The sequence below is a fragment of the Phocoena sinus genome, chromosome 2, assembly GCF_008692025.1.
Source record: "Phocoena sinus isolate mPhoSin1 chromosome 2, mPhoSin1.pri, whole genome shotgun sequence".
NCBI classification, from domain to species: domain Eukaryota; kingdom Metazoa; phylum Chordata; class Mammalia; order Artiodactyla; family Phocoenidae; genus Phocoena; species Phocoena sinus.
In genome coordinates, this window is record NC_045764.1 from 78,900,974 (window position 1) to 78,923,542 (window position 22,569).

At 37.0% G+C, this 22,569-nt stretch overlaps 1 protein-coding gene across 3 annotated transcripts in view; it reads left to right on the top strand.

Moving 5' to 3' along the window:
- NEDD4 (NEDD4 E3 ubiquitin protein ligase) overlaps positions 1-22,569 on the top strand; it is a 179,342-nt gene that overhangs the window by 43,540 nt on the left and 113,233 nt on the right. For 2 of the 3 annotated variants that reach the window (XM_032623873.1, XM_032623871.1), the window contains exons 2-4: positions 65-138; positions 7,677-7,755; positions 7,857-7,895. Coding sequence is in view for 1 of the 3 variants with exons in the window: in XM_032623871.1 (XP_032479762.1) it covers positions 65-138; positions 7,677-7,755; positions 7,857-7,895 (192 nt within the window). In the remaining 2 variants the exon portion in view is untranslated. Of the gene's footprint in view, positions 1-64; positions 139-7,676; positions 7,756-7,856; positions 7,896-22,569 lie in introns of those variants that run through there. The other variant, XM_032623872.1, reaches the window with a different exon arrangement.

Below are 22,569 nucleotides of genomic sequence, written 5' to 3' on the forward strand. Positions count from 1 at the left end.
AAGATAATGTGTCTTGAGTAAGTTATAAATATGTGAAAATAAAATATAAATTTTTGTATTTTAGGAAACTTCCCGAATTGTGAGGGTAAAAGTTATAGCTGGAATAGGCCTTGCCAAAAAGGATATCTTGGGAGCTAGGTAAGTGTAAGAAGTTGGGTTGTAATTTTAAAACTTTGTATTTATTAATTAGTTTTTTTCCAAACTTTGGTTAGATGAAAAATTGAGTAATATTATTAGTAAGCTGTTGTATGAGGTAGAATAATGTTTCTAGTTGGTGGTTTACTAAATTCCTTGACATCTGAATTGCAGAGTTTGTGAACTTAGGCAAAGGTATAACTGAGAGTGGTAGTTATAAGATACATCATTGAGTTCTGTTTCTGAGAATCAGTAAAATTCTAACAGACGAATCCTTTTGCAGATAACAACCATAAACTCTGAAAATATTATAAAATCCAGCAAGTTAAAGGCAGTGGAGAGTGAACAGAGTAGGTAGAGAGTCTATTGGAGAGTCCATGTTTGGAGGTGTGGAGTTGTACTGAGTGAGTCTCCAATTTTATGAATTAGTCTGAGGCCACATGGAATCAGAACATGGAAAAATTATAATATTCATAGCCTGGGAAATCAGAAGACTTACTCTGAAGAAAACATGACAATGGTGGGGATTCTGGAAGGGAAAGAACTGGAGAGGAAATTCCCAAACTATGTCCACTGACATTTTTGGCTGACCCTGAATCACACACATGATAGCAGGTTCAAAACAACTCATTGGAGGACAAAAGATCTGAACAGAGATCAGGATTGCTGCCCAAGAAACAGAGCTTGTGGTTCTTGTCCAAGTAAGATAATTAATTACATGATAAAAGCAAACAAATTCTCATCAAAGAGAAAGTACAGTATCCACAGTCTCCACAATTTAACATTTATAATGTCTAAGATATAATCCAAAGGTATGTAATTTATAAAAAGCCAGGAAAACGAAACACATTCACAGTAGAGAAAAGAAAATATGCTCACAATAAGTCAAAAGATTGGAAATCTCGGGAATGAAACAGAAACCATAAAAAATGAAAATTCTAGAACTGAAAAATATAATATTTAAAATTAAAATTCTCGGATGAAATTAACAGCAGAATGGAGATGACGAGGAAAAATTAATTGAACTTAAAGATAGATCAATAGAAATGATTTCCCAACCGGAGATGAGAGAGAAACAAAGATTTTAAAATTTTTCTAAATGAACAGAGCGTCAGGGACTTGTTAGATAATATTGAACAGTCTAACATACATGTACTTGGAGTCCTAGAAATAGAGGAGAGAGAATGAGGCAAAATGTTGTTTGAAGAAATAATGGCCAAATTTTTTCCAAATTTGATGAATGACACAAGTTTATAGTACCAAAAAAACACCAAGCAGGATAAACACTGAGAAGAACATACAGAGGCACATAATAGTCAAGCTGTTGAAAACAAAGTATAAAGAAAAATTCTGACAGAAGAAACTCAGAAAATGACAAATTACATACAAGGGACCTATAATTCAGTTGAGTACTGACTTCTCACCAGAAACTCTGGAGGCCAGAAGAAAATGGAACAATAGAATAGCTGTCAATCTAGAGTTCTCTACTATATTCAGTGAAAATATTCTTCAGGATGATGACAAAATAACATTTTCAGATAAAAGAAAACTATGAGACTTTGTCATTGGCAGACCTGCACCATGATAAAAGCTAAAGGAAATTCTCCCAGCTAAAGAGGTAGATATCAGATGGAAACTCAGGTCCTCAGAAAGGAATGAAGAGCATCAGAAATGGTAAATATCTAGAAACATATGAAAGACTTTTTGTTCTTTTCATCATAATTTTTTAGAAAAAACATATGCCTGTTTATATCACCACTTACTGTTTTGTATTGTCTCATAGATGGAATACATATAACAACTATGGCATAAAGGACAGGGATGGTATGCATTATGAACCTTTTTAGTAGAGTGTACTATATTAAGTGTAAGTGGAATAAAAAGTAAGCATGTATATTGTAATACCTAGATAAATCACTAAAAAATAATGTAGGGCTTCCCTGGTGGCGCAGTGGTTGAGAGTCCGCCTGCCGATGCAGGGGACACAGGTTCGTGCCCCGGTCCGGGAAGATCCCACATGCTGCGGAGCAGCTAGGCCCGTGAGCCATGGCTGCTGAGCCTGCGCGTCCGGAGCCTGTGCTCCGCAACGGGAGAGGGCACAGCAGTGAGAGGCCCGCGTACCGCAAAAAAAAATAAAAATAAAAAAACAAAAAATAATAATGTAAAGAATTATAGATTAAAAAGCAATAGAAATTTTAAAATGAAATTCTTGAAAAAATAAAATAGTTAAACAAAAGGCCAGGAAAAGAACAAATGATCAAAAAAGAGAGAGAGAGAGAGAAAGGGGAGAGGGATGAATAGAAAACTAGTAATAATTTGATACACCTAAATCTAATCATAACAATAATTACATTAAACATTAGTGGACTAAGGTGAATATGAGGTAGAAATTATTAGAATGGATTGAAAAAGAAGACCCAACTAAATGCTGTCTATAAATGATGTACTTAAAATATAAAGACACAAGTAAGTTGAAAGAGAAGGGATGCATAGCCATACAAACAAGCATGTGAAGACTGAAATGGATATTTTAATATCTGATAAAAGAGATTTCAACACAAAAATTATTTCCAGATACTTCACAACAATATAAGAATAAATTCATCAAGAAGGTAAAACAATCAAAGTTGTATGTTGCTGCCAAGAGAACTTGAAAATATATGAAGCAAAAGTTGACAGAATTAGAGGGAGAGAGAAAAAATTTCACAATCATAGTTGGAAACATTAGCTCTCTCTCAGCAGTTAATAAAACAAGATTAAAAAAAACAACAAAACAGTAAGTTGAACAATATTATGAACTTTGATGCAAAGAACACTTCCTAACAACTGCCAAATACACATTCTTTTCAAGTGTACGTGGTATATTCACATTATTTATCGATTGCTGCACAACTATAATTCCCTCAAACTTAGCAGCTTAGAAGAACACATTATTTATGATTTCATAGTTTCTGTGGGTCACAGAGTCTGTGCAGGGTTTAACTGGGTCCTCTGCTTCAAGGTCTTGAAAATCTGCAATCAGGCATTGGCCAGGGCTATGGTTTCATCTGAGGCTTGTTTGGGGAAGCATACACTTCCAAGCTCATGTGGTTGTTGGCAGCATTCAGTTCTTTCAGACTGCCAGATTGAGGGCTTCAGTTTTTTGCTGGCTATCAGCCAGAGGCCATCCTAAGCTTCTTGTCACATGGCCTTCATATGACAGCTCACAGGATAGCAGCTTGCTTCTTCAAAGCTATCATAGGAGAGAAAGTCTCCTAGCAAGATGGGTTACAATCTTTTGTAATGTAACCACATACATTTTGTCACTTTTGATATAATTATTGGTTAGAATACACAATCCTTCCCATATTTACGAGGAGGGGAATACAAAAGGCATGAACATTAGGAGGTGGGGATAAAAGAAGCCACCCTAGAGTCTGTCTGCCATATTATGCTGGGCAATAAAACAGTAAATCAAACAAGTGCAAAATTTACATTATTTTCAAGGGCATATGGTACATTCACCAATTTAGGCGATGTGTAAGACCACAGGACAAATCTCAAGAATTTAGAAAAGATTTAAATCATGTGGAGATGTTCTCTGATAACAGTGGAATTAAGTTAGAAACCAATAACATCCCAAATATTTGGAAATAAAACAATACACTTTGTTTTGTTTTTAAGACAAAGAAGGAATCAAAAGATAAATTAGAAAACATTTTGAACTGAATGAAATTAAAATATAGCAACATCAAAATTTGTGAGATGCAGCTAAAGTATTAGAGGAAAATTTATAGTTTTAAAATGTTTAACTTAGAAAAGGAGTAAGATCTAAACTTAGTAAAGGAGTAAGATCTAAATGAATGGCTTGAGTTCTGAGATTAAGAAATCAGAAAAAGAAGGGCAAATTAATTCCAAAGTAAGTAGAAGGAAGAAAATAATGATAAGGGCAGAAATTAGTGAAATAGAAAATGGACAATGATAGGAAAAAATCATTGAAATGAAAAGCTCATTCCTTGAAGGGATCAATAAAAATTTTAAACTTCAAGCTAGACCAATCAAGAGCAAAACAGAGAGAAGGCACGAATTACCATAATGGAACAAAAGCAGAGGCATTGCTATAGACCCTATGGAAATGAAAAAGACAGAAAGGGAACACTGTGCACAACTTAATGCCAATAAAGAATCATGCACAACTTAAATGAAGTAGACAAAATCTTTGAAAGGTAGAAATTACCAAAATTGATCACAGAAGAAATAGAAAACTTCAGTAGCCCTATATTGAACCATATATAGCAATATATGATCAGGTGGGATTTTTCCTATGAATATAAGGTTTGTTCAACATTTGAAAAAAGTCAACCACTGTAAATCATCACATTAATATAGCACAGAAGGAAAAACATGCATGATCATTTCAATAGGTGTAGAAAGTACATTTGTCAATGTTCAACACCCTTTTATGATAAAAACTCTCAACAAACTAATAACAAAATGCAGAATTAGTTTAACATATGAAAATTAATCAATGTAATATACCATATTAATAGAATAAAAGAAAAACATGATCATTTCAATAAAAACAAAAAAAGCATCTGACAAAATTCAGTACCCAATCATGATACAAAGTCTTAGCAAACTAGGGATAGATGGGAGTTGTAGACATGATTAAGGTTTTCCGTGAGAAAGACAATAGCTAATATCATGCCCAGTGATGACAGTCTGAATGCTTAAACTTAAACTCAGGAATAAGAAGCGTTGTCTGCTCTCACATTCAGTTCAACACTGTACTGAGTGTCCTAGCCAAGTAATATGACTAGGAAAAGAAATAAAAATAATGCAGACTGAAAAGGAAGAAACTTTTTACTTGTAGACTGTCTGATCATGTACATAGAAAACCCTAAGGAATCTCAAAGAAGCTGCTAGAACTAAAATATAAGACCACAAGATACAAAGCCAGTGTACCAAAATTAGTCATATTGTTATATCCTATCAATCAATTAACAATTGGAAAATGAATTTTTAAAATCTCTGTTTACAATAATATAAAAATTGAAAACTTAGAAATAAATTTAACAAAAGATTTGTAAGCACTGTACACTGAAAACTATAAAACATTCCTGAGTGAAATTGAAGATCTAAATCAATGGATAAATATTTTCATATTCATGGATTGGAAGATTCATTATTGTTAGAGTTGTATTTCTCTCCAAATTGAATAGATTTGGCTCAATCCCAATCAAAATCCCAGCCATGTTTTTTTTTTTTTGGAGAAATGGATAAGTGATTCCAGTATTGTTATGGAAACTCAAAAGACATAGATTAGCCAAAACAATTTTGAAAAAGAAGAACATAGGTGGAAAACTTAGGCTACATAATTTCAAGACTTTCTATACAGCTATAGGTAATCAAGACAAAGTAGCATTGGCATGAGAACAGATATATTATTCAGTGGACTAGAATAAAGAGTGTAGAAGTATACACCCCCCCACACACACATACACATATACATGTACATGGTCAGTTGCTTTAAGCATTAAGGTAATTCAGCAGAAAGGATAGTCTTTAAGTACATGATACTAGAACAACTGGTTATCTATATGGAACAAAATGAAGCTCTTTCCTTATCACACATAATATAGAAAATTAATAAGAGCTAAAATTAATAAACTTCTAGAAGAAGACATAGGAGAAAATATTTGCTCTACTGAATTACACAAAGATTTCTTGAATGGGACTCAAAAGATATGAACCTAAAATTTAGAAAGAAAAATGTTGAAACAGACTTCATCAGAATTAAAAACTTTTGTTGTTTGAAAGACACAGTTAAGGAAGGGAAGAGGCAAGCCACAGATTGGGAGAAAATGTTTTCAAAACATATATCTGACAAAGGCCTTTAATTCATAGTGTATAAAGACCTCTTACAACTCAATAATAATATGGTAAAATGGCCAATTAAAAATAGGCAAAACTCTTGAACAGACATTGTCTGTGGACTTTCCAGGTGGAAATATCTAGCTGGATGGCGAGATCAGGAATATATATTTATATTTATGTTTTATATTTATATTTGAGAGGATATAGTTAGTTGTTAAAACCATGGATGAGACTGTGAAGGAAATATGTAGAGAGAAGAAAAGGGAGAACCAGAAGGGACTTGTGTCATGAAAGCTAAACGAGATGAGTTTCAAAGAGGAAATGGTCAGTATTATCAAACCTACAGAGGACCAGTAAAATAAGTGCCTAGAAAGTGTCTATTGTTTTAGCAAGATTGGTGACTTTTCAAGGAATGGATCTGAAGGAAAGAGGTGGAAACCAGATTATAGGACTGTGAAGAGCACTGGGAGTTGAGGAAATGAGGAAAGGGAGGTCGTATGCCATCACGGTTAAGCTCAGGGCCTCTGGAGCCAGGTGCTTGAGTTTCAGTTCTTGGCTTTTCCGCTTCCTAGCTGTGTGATCTCGGATGAGTTGACTTACCTCTCTGTGTAAAATAGAGATAATAATCATACCTACCTCATAGGTCATTATGAGGATTCCAAAATTTAATATATATAAACTGTTTAGAACAGCGCCTGGCACAGAGTAATTGCTATATAAATGTTAATTGTTATTATTATTACAGATTATTCTCTTGGAAAGTTTGAGACAGAAAGAAAAGAAATCTAGTTTGCTTTGCTGGAGGCAGGAAGGAGAGTCAAGGAGTTGGGGGAGTTTAATAACATTTCTATGTCTGGAAAAACCTAGGTCAAAGAAAAGCTGGAGATATAAAAGGGAGAAGTCAAAATAGATGAGGTAAGGTTCCAGAGGAAGTGGGAGGAAACTGGACAAGGGCGATTGGGTAAAATACCTGCATCACTGAGGTTAGGAGTAAGATGGGCTCTGATAAATACCAGGATGTTGGGAGTATTACAATGACTTTGATTTTTGTCAATTAAAGTAAAAGGTGAGGTTGTATAAGGAAATGGGAGGAAGAGTTTGTGGTGAATGGTGGGTACTTGAGATCCCCAAGAGAAATGGGAGAAATTTGACCATGGACAAGTAAAATGTCTAAAGTCTTTTGCTTTGCAAACCTAAATATCACAAGGTTTTCCTTCTCCATGTCTCTTTGTACAAGGGGTTACATGTCATATAATTATTTTGAACTGAAGCACTTTGCCTTTATTTTGTAAAAAGAGTTTATACCCATGAGATAACTTGGAACAACCTGAGGTCTTGCAAAGCTATTCTTGAGAATCATTGAATCAACCTTCTTAACCCAAAAGAGGAAGACATGTAATAAAGATAAAACAAAATTTCAAAAACCTTAAAAGGTTGGAAATCATTAAATTGTGATTAAAAGGTTTTCTTTCTAATTCTTTGTCTATGTCACTAACACAGTATTTCAGCTTTTTAACAAAATGCAAAGATTGCTATAATTACTTACCCCTGCCTAAGGAACCCTTACTTTTAAGTGTAGGAAGTAATTGTAGAAATTAACAAGGAAAATTCTGTGATTTTTATAGTTCGAGTAACCTGAGTTTGGGAATAAGCAACAATTAACTTTTTTTTAAAAATTTTAACAGTGATCCTTATGTGAGAGTGACCTTATATGACCCAGTGAATGGAGTTTTTACAAGTGTGCAAACGAAAACCATTAAAAAGGTTAGACTTAGCAGTATTCAAAATTTTCAAAAATATACTTGTTTTATTTTTATATGACAAAATACTAAAAAGTTAGTTATAATACGTTTATTGTCTTTTAGACTTTGAATCCAAAATGGAATGAAGAAATATTATTCAGAGTAAGTATGCATTTTATTTCATTATAACAACAAAGATTTTTCTCAGTAGGTTAAAATGATAAGTTCTCACTTACAGTATTCTTAAATGTATCTTATAAGAATTTGTAAAAATTTAAAGGACTTAAATCTAGGTATCCCCATTTTGACATGGCCCTGGAACCATTTATCTTATTATGAAAAACATATGTAAGGTAATGAAGAGGTAAAGGATAATTGTAAACCTGGAATTATCTTATTCTAATTTAATTCTGATTTAGAGAACAGTCTTATTCGAATTTTGCAGATTTTGATTTTAAAGATGATGCAATATTTGTGTCTCTCCAGTCATTTGTTTATTTATTTATTTATTTTTGGCTGTGTTGGGTGTTTGTTGCTGCACACAGGCTTTCTCTGGTTGCGGTGAGCGGGGGCTACTCTTTGTTGCAGTGCACAGGCTTCTCATTGTGGTGGCTTCTCCTGTTGTGAAGCACGGGCTCTAGGCACGTGGGCTTCAGTAGTTATGGCATGCAGGCTCAGTAGTTGTGGTGCATGGGCTTAATTGCTCCACAGCACGTAGGACCTTCCCGGACCAGGGATCGAACCCACGTCCCCTGCATTGGCAGGCGGATTCTTAACCACTGCGCCACCAGGGAGGTCCCCAGTCTTTTGTTAAATACACTGATCCAGGCAAGAGATGATGAAGGCCTACCAACAAGTGGATACATTTCTTCTTATACACCCTCCAGTCACATTCCTGCCTTCCTCCTCACCTCGCCTCACTATCCCATAAGAGCAAACTCCAGTCAGCACTTATTTCAGGTTCCCAGGAGGGCCCTCAAACTGACAATGACATGTATATGGAAACAATGATTCATATAACTATGGATTTCTCATCAGAAACTGTGATGAAACAGTGTAATTAAGGTAGCAAAGAAAAAAGAATAGTCAACTCCAAATTCTATATCTAACAAAAATATCCTTCAGGAATGACAGTGTGATAAATGTATTCTAAGCTGAGGAAAAATACGAGAATTATACTTGGAAAACTAAATACTCTTCTCTCAGTAATTGGTAGGATAAGTAGACAAAAAATTCAGTAAAGATACAGAAGTCCTGAACAACACGATCAAATCAGTTTTATTTAATTGACATTTATAGACTTTCCACCCAACAGCAGCAGAACACATGGTCTTTAAAATTGCACATGGAATATTTACTGAGTATGCTGGGCCAAAACCCAAACCTCAACAATATTAAAAGAATTTAAATCATGCAAAGTATGGTCTCTGATTATAATGGAATTAAAGTACAAATTAGTAACACAAAAATATCTGAAAAATCCTCAAATATTTGGAAGTTAAACAACACACTTCTAAGTAATCCATGAGTCAAATAAGAATTGTCAAGGGGAATTAGAAGATATTTTAATAGAATGAAATAAAAATACAGCATCAAATGGATAAAGAAGATGTTATATATATACATACACAATGGAATACTACTCAGCCATAAAAGAGAATGAAATAATGCCATTTGCAGCAACATGGATGGACCTAGAGATTATCGTACTAAGTGAAGTAAGTCAGAAAGAGAAAGACAAATACCATATGGTATCATTTATATGTGGAATCTAAAATATGACACAAACAAATTTATTTACGAAATAGAAACAGATTCAAAGACATAGAAAACAAACTTATGGTTACCAAGGGGGAAAGAGGGTGGAGAAGGGATAAATTAGGAGTTTGGGATTAGCAGATACAAACTACTATATATAAAACAGATAAAGAACAAGGTCCTACTACATAGCACAGGGAACTATATTTAGTATCCTGTAATAAACCATAATGTAAAAGAATATGAAAAAGAAAAAAAATATATATATATATCTGAATTACTTTGCTGTACACCAGAAACTAACACAACATTGTAAGTCAACTGTACTTCAGTAAAAAAAAAAATCAAAATTTGTAGGATGCAGCTAAAGCAATGCTTAGAGAAAATATATATAGCATTAAATTATATTAGAAAAGAAGAAAGATCCTGAAACATTAATCTAAGGTTCCACCTGAAGAAACTAGAAAGTAGCATCATTACAGAACCAACAAACATTAAATGGAAAATAAGGGATATTATGAACAATTCTGTGCCCATAAATTCAATAACTTAGATGAAATGGACCAATTCCTTTAAAGACATATCCCATCAAAACTTTAATGGGAAATAAATTACCTGAAAAGTCTATCTCTTAAAGAGTTTGCATTTGAAGTTAAAAACCATCCAACAAAGAAGGCTTTGAGCCCAGGTAGTTCCACTGGTTGAATTCTACCATGCATTTAATGAATAAATAATTCCAATTCTATGCAATGTCTTACTGAAACTAGAAGAGGAAGGAACATTTCCCAATGTATTCATGAGGCCAGCATTACTCTGATACCAAAACCAGACCAAAGACTTTATAAGAAAATTAAAACTGCAGACCATTCGCTCTCATGATCATAGCCATTCTGTGGTAAGTTTATTAAATTGGGTGCCTTCCATTCTGAAAGGGCCAGAAATTTTTCCTCAAATTACCTGTGGATGTGGGTTTGCCTTTCCTGTCTGCAGAACCTCAGCCAGCACAATTATCTGGGGGCTTACAGAATTTGTGTTCATAGGGATGGAATCCATGCAACATTTCATCCTTCCAGGGGACCCAGTTCACAGAGAAGGAGGTGCAGGAATGGGCCCATGACCATGGGATCCGTTGGTCACGGCATTTACCACGCCATCCAGAAGCAGGCAGCCTCATAGAGCACTGGAATGGCCTACTGAAGGCACAACTGAAGCACCAATATGGAGGCAGTACTCCGTAAAGATGGGATGCCAGTTTAATCATTTAAACCAAAGACCTAATATGAGGCTGTGTTCACAATGGAAAGAATACACGGTCCAGGAACAAAGGAATAGAAGTAGGAGGGGCCCCACTTACCATCATTTCCAAAGACCCACTGGAGGACTGTGTGCTTCCTGTCCCTAGAACTGTGGGCTCTGCTGAGTTAGAGGTCCAAGTCCCCAGAGGGAGCACACTCTTTCTGAGGGACATATCAAGGGTTCCATTGAACCACAGTCTATACCTGCTGCCAGGGCACTTGGACTCCTTGTATCCAGGAGCCAGCAGGTGATTGAGGCTATTATCTGGTTTCTGTAGGGACCAGACTGGAGAATTAAATGAGCATATTATAGGAACCACTCTTATATCCTTTAGGTCTTTAATGGTGGTACAAATCTATGACATTCCCACTATGCTGCAGTATTTTTGTTGTTTTTTAAACAGCTTTATTAAGATATAATTAACATAACATACAATTCACCCACTCAAAGTGTACAATTCAGTGGTTTTTTGTATATTCACAGAGTTGTTCAACCATCACCAAAATCAATTTTAGAACATTTTCATCACCCCAAAAATAAACCCCAGACCCACCATCTGTCACTCCTCATTTCCCCCCAGGATCTGCCCCTCTTCCCAGGCAACCTCCAATCTACTTTCAGCCTCTTAAAGAGAATTGCCTATTTTGGACATTTCGTATAAATGATATCATATAATATGTGGTCCTTTGTATCTGGCTTCTTTCACTAAGTGTAATGTTTTCAAGGTTCAACCATGTTGTAGCACGTATCAGTACTTAATTTCTTTTTATTGCCAAATAATATTCCATTATATGGTTAACCACGCTCTATTCAGGCATCAGTTGGACATCTGAGTTGTTGCCACTTTTTAACTATTATGAATAATGGTGCTATGAACATTTGGATGCAAGTTTTTGTGTGGACATATATTTTCATTTGGGGCATATATACACCTAGGAGTGGGATTGCTGCGTCGAATGAGGAGTGGGATTGCTGCGTCGAATGAGAAACTGCCAAAATGTTTTCCAAAGTGGCTTTACCGTTTGACATTCCCACCAACAGAATATGAGAGTTCTCACTTCTCCACATCCTTGACAACACTTGTTATTATCTGACTTTTTATCACAGCCCTCCTAGTGGGTGTGAAATGGTATCTCATTGTGGTTTTGATCTGCATTTCCCTGATGGCTAATGATGTTGTGCATCTTTTCATGAGCTTATTTTCCAGTTGTATATTTTCTTTAGAGAAATGTCTAGTCAGATCCTTAGCCCATTTTATAATTGGGTTATTTGTCTTTTTGTTATTGAGTTGTCATAGTTCTTTATATTTCTAGATACAAGTCCCTTGTCAGATACATGATTTGCAAAAATTTTCTCTCATTCTATGGGTTGTCTTTTGAATTTATTGATGGTATCCTTTGAAGCACAAAAGTTTTAAGTTTTGATGATGTTCAGTTTCTCTTTTCTTTTGTTCCTTGTGCTTTTGTTGTCATATCTAGTCAGTATTGTTTTAGATTTACTGTCTTCACCAGAGGGAGGACAGTTTCAAAGGCTTCCACTTGGCCTTCTCACTATGATAACTCCTATCCCACAAGCCACGGATTCAATGTGGTGGTGGTAGTGAGGAGATCCAACTTCCATTATATCAATCCGTATTGTACACTTGAAAACTAGGGAAATGACTACTGGGTGGATCCACAGAACTAGTGAACTCGGTATAAGCTGAATGTTAGACAGGACTCCATTTGTTTTCTGTTCTCTGTAAGTCCTTGCTTTAATATGGAAGACCTAATGACGCTTTGGGTTTCTGTTTCCAGCAGTCCTCAATATGTCTGATTATTCTTTCTCCCCAATGTACACTCACCCAAATAAGTGGCCATAGTCCTTTTGGGGGAGGAAGAGAGGAATCATTACAATATACATTTCCTACAGTGATGCAGAGTCCTTCCTCCTATGGACTAGGTTACTTCTTCAGTCAATGTACTGTGGATCTGAAAATTGGCTCAGGTTGGGGAACTGGATGAGGGATTGTGACTTTTCTTTTTTAATCGGGACAATTGTCCTTAGCCACTGCTTCTCCATTCTTCCTTCTTATAATTGTAGATGTTAAGCAGCACTTTTGTTGATCACCTGCCTATTTTGCCCCTTAGGGGCGCCATGCTCTATACCCTACAGGTCAAGTCAGCTTCAGTGCCCCTCTTACGTGGCTGGTCATTACAATAATTGTAGCCCCCTTGGTTCTAGCAGTGAAATGTCACTGGCCGGCCTCTTACTGGAGAAGGGGAGGCTCGTCCCCATGCGTGGCTATTAAGGAGCCCAGCTCTTTAACCACCTCTCCCACCATCAGTCCTGGCATGCAGACGAGAGCCACTACTGCACTTCTGGGTGAAGCTGCTGCCCCTCTTACCAGCACACACCTGATGACTGTGGTTCCCTCCCCTCGCATGGAATACAAGCATCTGGTAGGTATTTTGGCCTCATATTTTATATATATATATATTTTTTTTTTCTTTTAATTCTAGCATTCCAACTTCCCTTGGCCTTTTTATTCCTTCCCCTACCATATGCCAGGCCAACTTCTAGGAGCCACTCTAGCAGCATCTTTGCCTCATCTCATGGGGTCCTTGACAGGATGTTCAATCCCTTGTCCTGAGAAGGTGCCTCCATGTCAATGAATTCTTGCTTATGCAGTCTTATGTTTCTGCCCCTTTGATCAATCGTAGTCCCAGAGATATTCCTCTGGCTCTTGCTAGGACATGCTGTTTAATTCTTGAAGCTTCTTCCAAATGTAATCGCTTTCATTCTGTATCAGGCCCAGCTGGGATTTAACACTGATTATTATCTTGATAACCAGGGGAGAAGTGGGGGCAACTCCTGAGGAGAGAGTGTGGGGACCAGCTTCTGCAATGTCATCCTGCACGTGGGAAGTGCCAGCTCTTATTACAGAGGGATGAGATACCCTATTCTGCAAGCTCTGAGGGTTCAGGGACCTGCGGAACCAAAATCCTCAGGAGCGTCCATCGAGATCCTCCTGTCCTGCACATCAGTATCCCAGGTTTTCCCAGCTAGTGCCCTGACATTAACATAATAGACCCACAGTGACTGAGCATTTAAATGTCTCTGAGCTCTGCAAGCCTGTCAACTCTGACACTGCTCCTCAGTTTTGTCCTCTTTTCCACTTCAGGAGGTGCAGGCCTCTTTATACATTACCAAAGAGACCCTCTGTCTCTCAGATTTAACCTTTTGCTTTTGTTAACTACCCTTATTTTCTCATTGTCTCTCTGTAAGTCATCAGTAGTAAAAACTAGAGAACTTCATTGTCCTTGTAGGTATTGTTCTTCCCTTACCTTTCAAGTGTGTTATACATCAAACTGGCAAGGGTGTCTCCCTCCACCAGGACATTTGCCTAGGACACCCCTGGAGAAGTCTTTACGAATTGGACCACCATCTTCTGCCAGTGACTATATATGTCCCACATTCTGCTAAGGATGGGGAGATCCTTGCCAGGCAAGGAATTGGACCACCATCTTCTGCCAGTGACTATATATGTCCTACATTCTACTAAGGATAGGGAGATTCTTGCCAGCCAAGTGAGTGTGGGCTGGTCCTAACACCCCACTACTCATACCATCTGTGTTGGTTTGGGCTCTCTAAGAAACAGACATCAAGATGGAATTAGATATGCAGGAGGTTTATTGGGGAAGCACCTGTGAAGGTCAGACAGGGAAGACACACAGATGGGAAGAGCCTTCTCATGATGCAGGCTTAACACCTGCTCAAGGAGAGGGGCGAAAGGACTGGGTAGGAAAAGTCTCACACTGCAGCACAGTTCTGAGAAAGTCTCGCCCAGACTGATGGAGAGTTTCCCAGCAAAGGTTGTCTGTTAGAGAAGTCCTGTGTTGGGCAAGAGTGCCCAGTCTTTGAGAGAAAGCAAAGAGAACCCAATGGGTAGATTCAAAGGTACATGGTTAGCTGTGGCTGCCAATCAGCTATGCAGGTTCTCTTGAAAGAGATCCGAAAGTGATGAAAGTGGCTCAACTCTCTTATAATTGTGACATTTAAGGATGCGTATTGTAATCCTTAGAGCTGTCACTAAGAAACTAAAATGAAATATTATAGGTGAAGGTCCATTAAAGGAAATAAAATGGCATACCAAGAAACACTTGATTAATTTTTTTAAAAGGTGAAAGGGAAGAAAAGAGGAATAAAAAAATAGAAAAGAAATAGATGATAACAAGCCATAAAGCAAACCATCTCAATAATTACAAAAAAGTAATATTCAACTATATGCTGTTTACAGGAGACACATTTTGAGTTTAGAGACACAGACAGGTTAAAAGTAAAAGTACAGGAAAAGGTATACCAGCACTAAGCCAAGCAAAACAATACCCTGATATGGCTGTATTATTATTAAATGAAGTAGACTTCAGGATGAAGAATATTACCAGAGAGATTTCATGATCCTAAAAGCATTTATTCATCAAGAAGACATATAGTCCTATGAATACACCTGATAGAAGAACTTCAAAATTTTGAAGAAAAAATTGACAGAACTAACTAGAGAAATAAATCCAGAATAAAGATTTTGTCACACCTCTCTCAATAATTGGTAAAACAACTAGACCAAAAAACAAAAATCCAGTAAGTACATAAAAGATTTGAAGAACACTGTCAATCAACTTAACCTGTTTGGCATGTATAAAACACTACATCTGATACAGCATACCTCAGAGGTATTGTGGAGTCCAGACCACCACAATAAAGTGAGTCACACAATTCTTTTGGTTTCCCAGTGCATATAAAAGTTATGTCTAAACTATACTGTAGTCTGTTAAGTGTGTAATAGCATTATGTCTAAAAAAAACTATACATACCTTAATTTAAAAATATTTTTTTATTGCTAAAAAATGCTAACCGTCATCTGAGCCTTCAGGGAGTCATAATCATTTTGCAATAGTAACATCAGAGATCACTGATCACAGATACCATGACAATGGTATCATAATATAATAATAATGAGAAATTTTGAAATATTGCGAGAATTGTTAGTGACAGCGACACGAAGTGAGCAAGTGCTGTTGGAAAAATGGCACCAGTAAACTCACTTGACACAGGTTTTCCACAAACCTTCAATTTTTAAAAAACGCAATATCTGTGAAACACAATAAAACAAAGTATGCCTGTACCTGAAGAATATACGTTCTTTTTATATGCCCACGGAACATTCACCAAGATGACCATATATTGGGCCATAAAACAAGTCTGAATGTGTTTAAAAGGCTTGAGATTCTATAGAATATATTCTCTGATTACAACCACCTTTAAATAGAATTCTGGAATGTATATCTGGGATATATATTATACATGTATATCTGGATATGTCAGTATATCTCAAAAATCCATAAATATTTGGAAATTAAACGTATTTTAAATAAGCCACGATCAAAAAGAAAATCATAGGAAATTTAGAAATCATTTTAACTGATAATTAAAGCATAACATATCAGAATATAGGATGAGCTAATTCAGTGCTTGGAAATTTACATCTTTATATGCTTATATACAAAAGAAAAAGGATTTAAAATCGATGATCTAAGTTTCTGCCTTAACCAAAAAATAAAAAGTAGAGGGAGGGCTTCCCTGGTGGCGCAGTGGTTGAGAGTCCGCCTGCCGATGCAGGGGACGCGGGTTTGTGCCCCGGTCCGGGAGGATCCCACATGCCACGGGGCAGCTGGGCCCGTGAGCCATGGCCGCTGAGCCTGCGCGTTCGGAGCCTGCACTCTGCAACGGGAGAGGCCACAGCAGTGAGAGGCCCGTGTAACAAAAAAAAAAAAAAAAAAAAAAGTAGAGGGAAGGAAATAAGAATGGAAGTCAATAAAATAGAAAATGGATAAAAAGTAGAGAAAGTAAATGAAACTAAAGGTGGTTCTTTGAAAAAATTAATAAAATTGCTATACCATAGCAAGCCCTAATAAGAGAGAAAGAAAACTCAGGGCTTCCCTGGTGGCGCAGTGGTTAAGAATCCTGCAGTCAATATAGGGGACATGGGTTCGAGCCCTGGTCCGGGAAGATCCCACATGCCGCGGAGCAACTAAGCCCGTGTGCCACAACTACTGAGACTGCGCTCTAGAGTCCATAAGCCACAGCTACTGAGCCCCCGTGCCACAACTGCTGAAGCCTGCGTGCCTAGAGTCCGTGCTCCACAGCGGGAGAGGCCGCCACAGTGAGGAGCCTGCACACTGCAACGAAGGAGTGGCCCCTGCTCGCTGCAGCTGGGGAGGGGGGAGGCCCGCGCGCAGCGGCGGAGACCCGACGCACCCAAAAGTAAATACAGTAATTAATTAATTTAAAAAAGGAGGAAAAAATGGAGAAAGAAAACTCAAATGAACAATATCAGGGATGAAAGGAATATCAAAGTGTGGGTAGAAGTTGATAATATGGTTATCCATTAGAGGAATTAAAATTGTAATTAAATTTTTAAAAATTTTAATTAAAAACTAATTAAAAATCTTCCCATTATTTTTTACCATCTTGATTTTTTATTAGAATGGATACTTGAAAGTCAGTACTACTCTTGAGTTAGAGATGTTACTACAAAAATAAGAAAAAGGCCACTTGTAGATGATAAACCTGGCTCAGTACTTTACTGCCTTTTACTCATTGTTTCTTTTACTATAATTTCACTGTTTCCAAATGTTCTAGCCGGTATTCCTCTATTCTGGGATCATAGGCCGTACATTTATTTTAATCAGAAATTTGCAAATTTATTCCAAGGGTAACTAGATAAATTTTTGTGGATCAATGCTAATTCATCACAGCTAGATATAGAAAACACATGGCGATTTAATACTTGCTGTACAAAGGACATAATTATGTGCAGTCCTCTATTTTCTTCTTGTCATTTATATCATTATACATAGCACAAAATGTTTTCCATTGAATGTATTCACATAAAAATGTCTATTGAGATAACAGAGTACAGTAAAATGTTGATTATTGGGCATTCAGCCAAATGGAAATTGTGGCCAGAAGTTGAAGGGAGCCTTTATATCTTTGAGGAAACGTGAAGTTCAAAGAAAGTCTTTTGTGGAGAACTGTTACTGGTAGATTAACAAATAGAGGAGCCTCCAAATTGAAGTTAATGCTCAATAGAAAATTATCGTAAAATCTACCCTTATAGTTGCTCATATGAGACCAAGGGAGGCAAGTTATCAGGAGGGAAAATGTTTGACACATTAGGAGCAATGTACACATTGTATAATCTGTGCATCAGCATAGTGTATGAGCATCTGAAAAAAGACAGCCCCACTTCATTCCCTGTACACCCATGGTGCTCAGTTTATATCTTTAGTATTCATACTCATCATATTATATTTACAAAATGTGTATATGTTCATGAATATATTAGTATTATGTTACAGAAGCAACATAACTTGTACACCACAGATATTTTTAGAAAGAGAAATAAAAATCAGCCATAATTTAATCTCCATGATGCCACCACTGATTGTGTGATAGATAGTCTGGTATTTTTTCCTATGTATTTTTATCCATGTATTTATACTCCTCCACCTCCACACACACACACAAAATTGGTGTGATATTTTTTCCCGGTCACTTTGCTAATGCTTATTAATGTGAGGCCACAGTCCCTACCCTCAGCGAAGCTGACTGTCTGCTGTGGACCCCTATAAACTAGTTTCTCAAAAGAATTACCAATGTGCTGAGACTTGTCAAGGGAAAACACTGGGTGCTATGGAGTGAGTATCAGGGGATATTAGAGACTTGAGGGGATTCTCTCAATGTAGGGTATTTAGGGAAGGCCCTTCTGAAGTGTATCATTTAGGATGCTTTCAGCTTCAAGTAATCCTAGCCTCTCTGGGATTCTCTTGCCTTTCTGTCCTTGGTCACAAGAAGCTTCCAGCAGTTCCTAATGACATAGCCTCCCATGATGATGTACAGAGGTAGAAAAGGGAGAATGTTTCCTCACATGTCTCTTTTAAAAAGTGAAGAACCCTTTTCCAAAAGTTTCCCTGGGAGACTTTGATTCATGTCTCTTGGACCAGAATTACGTTGTATGTGTATTTCTAACCCCATCATTAGTAAAGAGAGTGGAATTACCGGGAGGCTTAGAGGAATCAGAATTCAGCTCCTGGGGGGGGGTGGTCGGGGTAGGGAGTAGCTGCCTGTATCCCTGACACACATTATCATCCATTATTTGAATAAAATCAGAATTCTGTTAGCTAGGAAGAAGGCTGGGGTGCCCCATTAATAAAGCACTAAGTAAGGTATGGTGTAGCCATATAATGAAATCCTCATCAGCTGTTTAAAAGGAGACAGAGGTATATGTATTGATAGGATGTTAAGTTTCAAAATATCTTAAATGAAGGAACAAAGATGCAAAACATTGTATATATGATGCACCTTTTGTGTAAAAACAGAACAACTTTCTCACATGCTGGTATTTGCAAAAAATACTGCTAGAAGGTCCAAGAAACTGTTCACAGTATTTTCTCTGAGGGTGGGGAAAGGGTGAGAGATTTATAATTCACTATACTGAATATCTTTTTTTTTTACTGTTTGGTTTTTTTCCCCATGGCTGTGTATCTATAATTCATTTTTATATTTGTTGGTTAGCAATAACTGTATAGAGAAACATATTAGAAAAACATAAAATATGTAGATACAAATGCAAAGATAGTTTCTATTTATTTAACGCTTAAAGCTTGTAAAAATACTTATGTAGTTCATTTTACTTTTTACACAGTTTTTATTTTAAAATCTACTTACCACATATGTCCGCACAAAAACCTGTACATGAATACTCATAGCATCATTATTAATTATAGTCAAAAAGTAGAAACAGGGCTCCCCTGGTGGTGCAGTGGTTGAGAGTACGCCTGCCAATGCAGGAGACACGGGTTCGTGCCCGGGTCCAGGAAGATTCCACATGCCGCGGAGCGGCTGGGCCCGTGAGCCATGGCCGCTGAGTCTGCGCGTCCGGAGCCTGTGCTCCGTGACGGGAGAGGCCACAACAGTGAGAGGCCTATGTACCGCAAAAAAAAAAAAAAAAAAAGTAGAAACAACCCATAGGTCCATCAACAAATGAATGGATAAACAAACTGGGGTATATACATACAGTGGGATATTATTCAGTTATAGAAAGGAATGAAGTATTGATACATGCTACAACATGGGTAAACCTCGGACACATTATGCAAAGTAAAAGAAGCCAGTTACAAAAGACCACATATTGTAAGATTCACCTCATGTTAGATGTCTGTAATAGGCAAATCTATAGAGACAGAAAATATATTAGAGGTTGTCTGAGGCTGAGGAAATTGGGAAATCAGGAGTGACTGCTCAAGGGCATGGGGCTTCTTTTTGAGGTGATGAAAATGTTCCAGAATTGCGAGGGTGGTTGCATTCTCTGTGAATATACTAAAAACCATTGAATGGTGCATTTTCAGTGGGTCAGGTACATGGTATATATATCTTTATAAAGCTTTTTAAAAAGTATGACTGCGTTGGTTTTTTTTCCTGCAACCACCAGCATAATTTCCAGGAGCATTACTTCAGGTTCTTTATGAATACCAGAGAATAAATTGACATTTGTCAATACCCTTGTCCTTCTTTGAGAATTTGGTTACTCCTCTGGAAAGTGTTTTTTTCCTCTATTCTTTTATGCATTTATAGACTTAGACATTTTTCAAAAAACCTATCTCAATATTTTTATTTTTGTTTCTTCTTCTTACACCTTTCCTATAAATATGACCCTGTAAACTCTATTTTTATGACCATAGCTTTACTCCTATTTTTAATAAATTAAAAAACAATCATCTCATCAATGAATTCACACATAGCTTTAAAATGAGATAGTATAAAGAGGCTTATAAGGAAAAGCAATAGACTCTGGTGCCCCAACCTCTCCCCTCCTATTCCTGCTTCCCAGAAGGAACCCCTCTTTAACTGTTTCTGTTTGTCATGCTGGTCCTTATTCCCATCCTGCTGAATAGCTCACACATCCCTGTCCCAAACTGGCTTCCAGCTATGATAGATGAGTAGTAGATCGCCAACTTATGTTTGGCCAGTAGTTTGGCCCCTCATAGGAGTGTAGGTTGAAACTCATTTTTCCTCAGAAACTTGAAGACAGTGCTTTATCAACTTTGAGCATGGTATTGGTATTGAAAAGGCTGCTTCTTGTTCCTTTGGAGGTGATCCTTCTCTTGCTGTGAAAAATGTGATGATTTATCTTAACCCTGGTGTTTTAAAATTTCACAGTATTATACCTTGTGTGTACAGTGTCATTGTATTGGGCCTTCATTTCAATTTAAATGCTTTCAATTTAAAGACTACTATTTCCCTTCAGCTCTGAAAATTTTTGTGTGAATAATTTCTTTAATAATTTCCTTCCCTCTGTTTGTATTATTGTTTGGCAATTCCAGCTAGTTGGGTGCAGGGTTACCTAGACTGATTCTTATCTTTCTCAGTCAGAATTCCTCATATGAACCACAGAACACAGAAAATGATTTGAGTGATAGTTTCCTCACATGTTCCAAGGATGGTCTTACTGAGTACCATCCTAGATATATGAGATAAATCAATAGATAACATACATTAAATGTCTTAGGATAGGAGTCAGTAAACTTTTTCATAAAGGGCCAGACAGTAAATATTTTAGGTGTCACACAGGCAGGAGACAAAAATTGAGGCTACTGTGTAGATACTTATATAGCCATTTAAAAGGTAACCATTTTAAAATGTAAAAAAAATTATTATCTTATGGGCTGTTAAAAAAAAAAAAAAAAAGCAAGCAAGTGCCTAGCTGACTTTGGTCCATAAGCTGTAACCTCTGTTTTAGGACATTAGGGCTTAATTCTTTCACTGAATCTGTTCAGAAAATCCTCTTTTTATTTTCTCTCATATTTTCCTTCAGCTTAGCTTTTTGCTCTACATTTTGGGATATTTCTGCAAATTTACCTAAAACTGCTTATATTTGAATTCAGCAGTTATTTTTAGTTGCAACCCACTCCTTGCCTCTTTTTATAGTGCCCTATTTTAGCTTTATGGATGCAAGACTTTCCCAAATTTTTCTAAGGATATACCTTACAGTTTTTAAAGGTGTTTCTTAAGTATCTCTTTTCTTTGGGGACAGTTTTTCTGTTTCTACATCTGTGATCTCTGCTAATATCTATTGCTTCTATATATGAAAAGCCTAAACATTCAACAGTTACATGTTACATTGTTAGTTATTTATATTTTATATATTAAAGCTATATATAAAATATATATATAGTTGAAGAAGTTGATGGTTGAAGAAGATGCAGTTGCTGCTGTTGAGAGAGCACGTGCTTGGGGAGCAGGTGTGCACAAAAATGCTGAAGGGATCCATGGGATGACAGGCTGAGCTCTAATAGCATCGGCTACAGAGCTCTACAGCCTCATTATTAAAATGGGGGCAACAGCTCCAAAATCGATAGAGCAAGGAGGATCAGAGAGTGAGACATGAGATGCTCTGTGGCTTTGTACAGACTGCTCTGGACGTCTATGGGAGGCAGGCCAATCTGAACACTTCCCTGGAGTACTGCAACCTGGAGCTGAGAGAAATCCCTTGCCCTCAGCTGTGGAGTTGTGATGAGCTGTGCGACTGATGGGATCTTGTTGCTCCGGCCGGGTGTCAGGCCTGAGCCACTGAGGTGGGAGAGCCAACTTCAGGACATTGGACCACCAGAGACCTCCTGGCCCCATGTAATATCAATCAACGAGAGCTCTCCCAGAGATCTCCATCTCAACGCTGAGACCC